Here is a 10,040-nt window from a genome sequence, read left to right on the forward strand (position 1 = left end):
CAGGCATGATTCATCAGCACCTTATCATTTAGCAAGAATATATAATTTTCCACCTCTTTCCCTTAGGCTATGTATTTTGACTACATCATGTTCCTTATATATATATATATATATATATATATATATATATAACAAGAAAAAAAAAAGAAAAAAAAATTAGCAGGATTCCTAACCGGATTGAAATAAAACAGAATTTAACTCATGACAGGATGCAACCTAACATGATATAAATAATTTTTGATATAAATTTTTTTTGAAATAATTTATGAAACTTGATCTTTTGAAACTTTTACAATATACTAGTTTTCTGTAGTTTTATCAAACACAATGCTCATAGCACATAAAAGATTTGAGTTTAATATTTTATCCATTATATTAAGATGTATACATGAAAATACAGTGAGAAAAATAAGTATTTGAACACCCTGCTATTTTGCAAGTTCTCCCACTTGGAAATCATGGAGGGGTCTGAAATTGTCATCGTAGGTGCATGTCCACTGTGAGAGACATAATCTAAAAAAAAAAATCCAGAAATCACAATGTATGATTTTTTAACTATTTATTTGTATGATACAGCTGCAAATAAGTATTTGAACACCTGTCTATCAGCTAGAATTCTGACCCTCAAAGACCTGTTAGACTGCCTTTAAAATGTCCACCTCCACTCCATTTATTATCCTAAATTAGATGCACTTGTTTGAGGTCGTTAGCTGCATAAAGACACCTGTCCACCCCATACAATCAGTAAGAATCCAACTACTAACATGGCCAAGACCAAAGAGCTGTCCAAAGACACTAGAGACAAAATTGTACACCTCCACAAGGCTGGAAAGGGCTACAGGAAAATTGCCAAGCAGCTTGGTGAAAAAAGGTTCACTGTTGGAGCAATCATTAGAAAATGGAAGAAGCTAAACATGACTGTCAATCTCCCTCGGACTGGGGCTCCATGCAAGATCTCACCTCGTGGGGTCTCAATGATCCTAAGAAAGGTGAGAAATCAGCCCAGAACTACACGGGAGGAGCTGGTCAATGACCTGAAAAGAGCTGGGACCACCGTTTCCAAGGTTACTGTTGGTAATACACTAAGACGTCATGGTTTGAAATCATGCATGGCACGGAAGGTTCCCCTGCTTAAACCAGCACATGTCAAGGCCCGTCTTAAGTTTGCCAATGACCATTTGGATGATCCAGAGGAGTCATGGGAGAAAGTCATGTGGTCAGATGAGACCAAAATAGAACTTTTTGGTCATAATTCCACTAAACCTGTTTGGAGGAAGACGAATGATGAGTACCATCCCAAGAACACCATCCCTACTGTGAAGCATGGGGGTGGTAGCATCATGCTTTGGGGGTGTTTTTCTGCACATGGGACAGGGCGACTGCACTGTATTAAGGAGAGGATGACCGGGGCCATGTATTGCGAGATTTTGGGGAACAACCTCCTTCCCTCAGTTAGAGCATTGAAGATGGGTCGAGGCTGGGTCTTCCAACATGACAATGACCCGAAGCACACAGCCTGGATAACCAAGGAGTGGCTCTGTAAGAAGCATATCAAGGTTCTGGCGTGGCCTAGCCAGTCTCCAGACCTAAAGCCAATAGAGAATCTTTGGAGGGAGCTCAAACTCCGTGTTTCTCAGCGACAGCCCAGAAACCTGACTGATCTAGAGAAGATCTGTGTGGAGGAGTGGGCCAAAATCCCTCCTGCAGTGTGTGCAAACCTGGTGAAAAAGTACAGGAAACGTTTGACCTCTGTAATTGCAAACAAAGGCTACTGTACCAAATATTAACATTGATTTTCTCAGGTGTTCAAATACTTATTTGCAGCTGTATCATACAAATAAATAGTTAAAAAATCATACATTGTGATTTCTGGATTTTTTTTTTAGATTATGTCTCTCACAGTGGACATGCACCTACGATGACAATTTCAGACCCCTCCATGATTTCTAAGTGGGAGAACTTGCAAAATAGCAGGGTGTTCAAATACTTATTTTCCTCACTGTATACAGCATAACAGGAATGAACCATCTGTGCTTACAATAATTTTCCACCTCTTTCCCTTAGGCTATGTATTTTGACTACATCATGTTCCTTAATAAATAATAATAATAATATAAAATATCAATCATGCTGCGTATATACCTTGTCAAAACAGTTTAACCCTAAATCTATATGTTCACATTGAGACAATTTTTATGAAACGTTGCCAATTCAACGATCATCATCATCATCATCATAAAGTCAGTGTTTCTTAGTGAGTGACGCCATCCAGTGGTATTTATTTTACAGTGCTTGTTTGAAGAACATTTCCAAGTAGGCTCCTTAGAAATGATCAATTCTATTATTTGTCATTTGATTAAGCTTCTTTAGATGTTCCTTTACAATCTCCTGGTGCTCCCTATTAGTCTGGTGAAGCCTATTTATAAGGAAATTGTAGTATTAACAGTGGAATGCAGAGATATTGTGATTTACACTGGTGTGGATGGAATAGAATACTGAATACTATACAAACAGTGCATGCTGTTATTTTATCTGGGGAGCAAATAGCATCTACATGTTCAATATATATCTCCAAAAGCTTTTATTCATAGACCTGAATCATGAAATAATTAGACTATTGCTTGATATTAAATGCTTGGAAACATGCATTTTCAAAAAGACCATCTTAGATAGGCTACCATTAGGTAATAATGTACTGCAAAGCAATGTTAATTTTCTTAGTTGAAACATTTTCATTTTCACTGATACATTTTCATTCATATTCACAATCACTGTACCAATACCCATCCAATGATTGACTCATTTTTTGTTAATAGATAATTATAGAAAATGTCTCACAAAAAAAAAAAAAGAAATAGCCTCAAAGGACAAGATTTTTCTAATGTGTAATATTTATTTATTAAATCCTCTTTGTTTTTGCCATACCTTCCACAAATGGTGGATTTGAAAGAAACTACACTGTAAAAAAATAAGTTATGACAACACGTTTTTACATTGCTTTAACTCATCAAAATATGTTCAACTTTTTTTTGTTATACAAGATTAAACAAATTTTTTTTAAGTCAGTTTTATGTAATTTAAGTTGAAATTACTTTCATTTCTTTCACCCAAATGACTTTCACACCGTTTTTTTATTTTTTAGTATTAGAAACATTCTGTACATTAGCATTTTAGTTGTAATAACATGAAATAACAATGAATAATACAGCATTTAATAATTTATAATGTTGATTTCATATTACTTTTTACATTTAAAGTAATATAAATTAACATCAGTTAATGTATTAGGAAAGAAGATTAATAAACAATGGGCAAAAGAATGTTAATAAATTAACATAGATGAATGTTGTAAAATTTGACACAACCTGATTTTATTACTGTTATGTTATCATTTCTTTAAACACTGGGTTACACAGCTGAGTCTATAGGAGGCCTTATGGGTCTGACGGTTCTTGATGACTGGCTTCCTTGTGTTCCTCTACTCTCTCTACTCTCTCTACTTCCTCCTCCCTCACTGTATGATTGGTGTGAAGGAGGGATGAAGACTGTTGTGGGTCTGGACGAGATGGGCAGCATGTACGTACGTCTGGTACGTGCCGTCATTTTGGTTGAGGGTCTTATGAGTTGTTTATTGAATCTGAGGAAGAAAAAAAGGTACCAATTTAACCACATATTCATTGTACCCCCGTATTTAGCTTGTTTCCAAGTACAGTAGATGTATACTGTGTGACGGGACAGACCTTTTGGGGAATGACTCTTTCCCAGAGAAATAGCACATGACTGCACTTCCACATATAACCAGACACGAACCTCCCCAACCAATGAAGAGAGCGGCACCGAGCTCATGCCTGAGAAATAAAAGTCACATATTTTACATAACATTTTTTATTTTTTTATTGAGTCCCACAGATGATTAAGAATCAATCGATGAAGTATTTCAAAGTTATTTTAAATGAAATGCAGAATGCAATGAAATTGTGCAATTGTTGAATTCAATTTGTATTTAATTGAACATAAGTCTACTGTAGAAAGCAATCTCTTTTGCAATTGAGCTTGTCAGTTTTATCAGAGGTTGGCTTGAGGCCCATCCCCAAATAAGATGGTTTTGTGTTCAGTCTGCAATATTTTAGTTATTTTTTAGTCTATAAAAACATGCAGACTGATGTTCTTTGTCTGTTGCATCATGTCTTGCTCTCTTTCAGCAAGACGAAATGAATCTGCAGCAGTCAGGTGGTACAGGTCAGTGCTCTTTAAGTTGTTTATGTTCATTATTATTGTAAAGTAATGTGCTTTGAGACATGAGGTAGTTTAACCCCTTCTCTCGTAACACTTTTGTTTGCTCCCTGCTCCAAGTACACCTGATGAACCAATCAGAGTGAGTATCAGAGTAAGCAGCCCCGGCCCATTCTGCAGGCTGCAGCCAAATCCTTCTTTCCCACTGTGTGTGTTCATGTGTTTGGGAGGAGCCGTGGCTTTGGAGACGGTCTGAAGTGAGGGTGGGATCTAATGCCTTCGAAGCTAGCTCGCTATTGCTAGCCACTCCCAAAATTGCATACCCTACCTTTAATCCAAATGTCAACAGTATACTGTTGCTTATTTCACTGGTTGCTTCGTCACTGCAAATTACTGTCTGTATGAACACCACTGCGGCTTCATTTCAATAAATGGTATTTTTGGACTCAAAAGACCAAAGATATTTGATTCCTCATTACATGACCCCTATAACACCTTTGGTATATCATGACTAATATTTTACATCAACCACTATAGTGGTAAAGTAATGTGACCAATATAAATGTCATAATTACGTACTTTGCTTCTAAGTAATATGGATCCACAAATTCTGAACGCGCTTTATCTCCCCACCAGGAGTAGACTATCATACCACTGAACCCTGCAAAACAGACATCGGTTAATGATACTCAATTTATGCTTTATGCAAAAATTATTATGAAGGAACATTCATACCGGATGCCATGTACGTCAATGCTGCTGCGAATGTAACTCTGGTGTTGGCGAGTTCAGAGCCTCCGATTTTGGTACATTTCATCCCAATGAGGGCGAGCACAGCCCCCCAGAACCCAAAGATCACAGAGACCACAGACAGAGCCCTGGACACGTGGAGGAAAACTAACAACCACACAAAGAGAGCATATTTATATTCCTGCAATATTATCCCTTTTATATCTAATCATGAAATAATGTCTCTGTTTCAACAGATGTTTTCCTCACCAGAGAGGTCCATCATGGAAGGGAAGTATTTACAGTCAGATACTCCTGTGGCGTCTGAGACACAGTCCATCCAGAGGTTGGAATAGTAATCCCCGGCGCTGAGAACGACAGAAGCACTTTCTGAGACGACCCAGTACTCAATGGCCAGAGTGGAACAGATCAACATCCAGCCACACAGACAGGACACAAAGCAGCCGATCTCCACATACATCACCACTGTGCGCTGCCTCATGCTGCCGTCTTCATGAGCAGAGAGAGAAACTGAGAGAGAGATATGTGCACTGAGAGGTCAATGGAGAAATAAGATTGATGGCAGTGTGTCTCCTCCTGCCTTTGGAACCCTCCTTTTGCGTTTTACAACTGGTAAAACTACCTAGTTTTACCTCATCATCAGTTTTTCATCCCCAGAGGGCATTTCCAGGCTATCACAGATTCTTGGTATCTAGGAAAATGGTTTCGAAGAGCTTCCAGTGCACTATAACGTCATGTCTAATGATCTAGAACAAATTAAAGTGAGCTTTATACAAACCAAGCCAATATTAAATAACGTCAAAGATTATTTCTTAGTTGGAATTAATAAGAAATTGAATTAATGATGGTTGAAAATGAAATGAAAAAAAGTATGAGTTATTTACATATATATTAAATAAAAAATGTTGTGCTAAAACTGACCATATGAAAATATATATAAGTATAATGGATTTTACACAAACGCTGGGTTCAGAAGCGATGCCGTGTGATAATATAATAATTACCTTTTATTTTTAGTTTATAGTATTTTTATTTTTGTGGTATTTTTATGTACTTTGTGTATAATGATTTATTTTTTATTTTTGAATTTTATTTAAATTTTTTGTACTTTTAGTATTGACTTAAACTTTACTGTTTAAGTTAATGTTTAATTTCATTTTAGCCCTATCTTTATTATTTAATCCATGCATTTGAATTAATATTAGTTAGTTATTAGTTAACAATAACAATGTTTACTGCTTTATAAAACAAAAAGTGTCTTCTCTAAATATTTTTGTCTGTTAATATATTTCTTGAGCCTCTTGACTTGACCCAGTTTCTGTTGACGCATTCTGTTCCTGATTGTACCTGTGTGTGTTTTCATGATCTTGTGTGTACAGGTTGTCTTGTTTTTGAAATATAATCTCTGACAGGACATTAGATATTGGATATGAAGTGTCCTGGGAATACTGGGAGTTAAGATGTTTATATAACACATGCAATGTGTGCAGTGTTTATGTATAAACAATATTTGGCTATTTCAGTGCTAAATTGATCTTGATCTTTAAATTGATCTTGCACAGTTTTTGAGTGTGCGGCTGCTGTATTTGTACAATTTTCAATGATGATTTAGTTTAGCAGCACCTCACTACAAGACTTTATTGACGGATGAGCGGTGGCTTTTTCTATTTTCTATTTTGTGCTACCAGCATAAAAGGAGAAAATCTATATAAATGAAGAGTCAAATGAAAAATAAAAAATGAGTCAGTTTAACACTAGTCTAGATCTTGTTCGGATAAGAATCGCCTGAGGAGTGTAAACACTTCGGCTCGGTGGCGTTTTCAGCAGAGCTCTCTTTTTTTTAATGAAGGGGTCGAGGTTTGGCTGGTTAGCATGGCCTAGTTAGTAGCAAACTGGTAGATGTTGTAACTACAGCATCTGGCTGAAGAAAAAAAAGCATCTTACAAAAAAGCCATGTGCTGTGCTATGTATTCTGAAGAAATAAAATTTTAAATAAGAATAAAAACTTATAAATCACAAAAATGTTATTGTGCTATATTATGTTTGATCAGTGGCATCATGACTTAACATGAAATAGAAATGATTAGGTTGATAATCAAGATGAAGTAGGTCTTAGTAGAATAGATAACAGCTTATCATAGGCCCTGTGATAAAGGGGTGTGAGTGACAGGATGATACAAACCTATTTTGAGTGAAAACAGCATATTTAATAAACTCTTTCCATCTGGCCTACCGCATATATTCCGCCAGGTGGCGCATTTCTGCTTCTCTTTAAACGTTATTCTCACCAGCCAAATGTGTTTTAGTGCTGCTGAAATCATGCATGTGGTTTGTGTGTTTGTTTTACACGTGTGCACACCTGTATTATTTAAGTATTTTGTAATTGTTAAAAATTATAATGTAATGTACACATTCATTTAAACCAAGTGTTTATTTTTCAGTGGAGGACAGTAACAAATATTTTTATTTTGGTAAACTTGTCCCGTCCCAAATGGCACACTTCGTGCACTTTCAGTCTTTTGGACAATCGCTGACACGTTAAATCCATGAGACCGTAGAGCAGTGGTTGGCAACACTGGCCCGCCAGCAATAATATATTTATAAAATATTATTTTGATAGCGACTGGATCTGAAATATATCTGTCCAGAGCCGTTGAAAAACATATTTAACGGCTCTGGATCTGTCATGACAGCAACGGTTAACGTTACTCACAATCACTTCGTCTTTAGTGATTTTACCTTCAAAATAAAAGTAGGATTTTTTTTTTTTGTTTTTCTTTTTTGCAGCAATGTTTTATTTTGAGATGAATTGAGAGCTTTTAATTTGAAAAGTTCTGAAAGACATTCAAAGAGTCTGTGGCCGCGTTCCAGGCAACCTGTAACCCGTGTTTTTCCAACCTTATACCCGTGAAAGTGCACTGGAACGGCAGTCAAACCCGTGACTTCCCACCCGTGAACTCGTACTAGATCGATGTAACGTTACTCCCAGTTACGAGTTGGAAAAACACGGGTTACAGGTTGCCTGGAACGCGGCATGTGGATCGCTACACCTCAAAAACCGTCATGTCTATATTCTTTGCAAACAGCGAAGTTACTTCGTTGCAGATAAGACACACCGGCTTTGCATTCACAAAACTAGGTAGGATGAACGCATAGTTGTCTTTCCATTCTTCTTTGTATGCCCTATTTTCGCTGTCAACTTTCCTCTTTAGACTCTTTGATAGCGCCATTTTCTCTCACAAGCTAGCTTAAATGCTAGCTAAACATCACTCTGCACCATGTTCTGCACACGACGTAGGCTAATAGCGTACCTCCAGCACGCAAACAATAAAAAATAAATAAATAAAATGCAGTACCTGAGGGTACCAAGGAATAAGTGTAAAAGTAATTACACAAGAATTGAATTGTTGATATCAATTCATATCCTACATGTGTTTAAATGTTAAAAGAGCGACACAACTATTGCAGATATCAAAAATTGATAAAATTCCGAATACACAGCTTTGTATTTCTTACTAGTAGAAATATAATATCAATATCAATAATAATAATCAATTTTTAATATCAATAATTACATTGTTATAACTTAGTAAAAATGTGAATTCCTGATATCAAGAATTACATGGTTACTGTCTATTCTATATATCAACAATTAAATTGCTACTAGTAAAAATGTTTTTTGATATTTATATTTTTGATATCTGAAAATAACTGCGTTCAGGCTTAAAAAAGCAGCGACTCCATTCAGGCTTCAAAGTTGTGTTCATCTGTGATAATTTTCTTGATGTGCAAGTATCATAAATTTTGTTGATCACAGAGCTTGATTTTAGCAATAATCCAAAAGCCTATGGGAAAATCCTGTTGTTTTTTCCTCGAGGAAACCAGTGTGATGCTGCTAACTGGTTGGCCTACAAAGTGACGTCCTACCTGCACCACATTTTAGGTTTCAGAAGGGTGATCGCGAGCGATATGCGCCCTCAATGCGCACTTTTGCCAGGAGACTTCTTCCCGACAGTCAAAGCGGCGTTACGTCACGGGGCCTACATTCCAAACCTTTTTACTCCACTACATTTCATAAAAATATATTGTTCCTCATTTTGAACAGAAGAAATCGCGACCAGGACACGATAGGTGTCCGAACTGATCCAACAGCTGTTTTCGATTCAACAACTAACTGATTCAATGATCCAGCCAGAATGAGCCAAGAGGGATATCATCAGAGGTTGAAGGTGCGTGAAAAGTAAGTTAGCCTACTCATTTTAGTAGGCTATTGAAATCTTAGCTCAGTTATTTGTGAACTATACACTGTTTTGTCTTTGTAGCCACATTAGGTGGGCTACACAAACGTAGTTTTTCTTCATTTATAAAATACTATGTGGTAGCCTACAGGCCTATTGTTTCACTGGTTTGCACACTTGAATATCAATAACTTAAATTGATATTTTAGTATATTAAAGTTTAATGTTTTAATAGTTTTGAATATGTTTTGGTAATAAAATAAAAAGTTTGCATATTATAAGCTGCATATAGGCCTGCTAATGCTGGCTAAATAATAGCACAAACATGGTTAATTGATTAGTACTTTTAACCAGTGACGTGCGGTCTGGGTAGGCAAACTAGGCACTGCCTACCCTGCCAAAATTCAAAAATAAAATTGTTTATTAAATAATAAACTTGTATTTGTATTTTTACTGTTTATTATTGTGATTTATATATGCAATATGTGTGTTATTCCAGTTATTTAGACGTTATGATGACAAATGTAGCAGTTACGCATAATCAAATATAAAACAAATCGTAGAATAAGCAGTGCTTTTACTGTCCATTCATTGCAGACGGCAAGCGAAAAACCCATGTTGCGCATGCGCACTTCGATCCTGTATTCTTTAACATGTACGTCAAAAAGCACAACTCTGCTGTGCCTTTGGACGTAAATATGGTATGCCCGTAACATCTCCGTAACATATCAGACATGGACCAATTAAAATCGAGATATTACTGGACATTTGCGCAGCTAACGTAATTAACGTTACACCACAGCTAGCCTACATGCCTAA

At 36.4% G+C, this 10,040-nt stretch overlaps 1 protein-coding gene across 1 annotated transcript; it reads right to left on the bottom strand.

The window, feature by feature from the left end:
- Nucleotides 1-3,113: 3,113 nt before the first annotated feature.
- On the bottom strand, nucleotides 3,114-6,981 carry cldn10d (claudin 10d). Its single transcript, XM_084129907.1, has 5 exons — nucleotides 5,233-6,981; nucleotides 4,969-5,130; nucleotides 4,813-4,894; nucleotides 3,741-3,848; nucleotides 3,114-3,637 (listed from the first exon to the last, which is right to left on the bottom strand). The coding sequence occupies exons 1-5, from the start codon at nucleotides 5,462-5,464 to the stop codon at nucleotides 3,409-3,411; spliced, it is 813 nt and encodes a 270-aa protein (XP_083986033.1). The 5' UTR covers nucleotides 5,465-6,981; the 3' UTR covers nucleotides 3,114-3,408.
- Nucleotides 6,982-10,040: the final 3,059 nt, after the last annotated feature.

The sequence above is a fragment of the Abramis brama genome (assembly GCF_963993115.1).
Source record: "Abramis brama genome assembly, chromosome: 11".
NCBI classification, from domain to species: Eukaryota; Metazoa; Chordata; class Actinopteri; order Cypriniformes; family Leuciscidae; genus Abramis; species Abramis brama.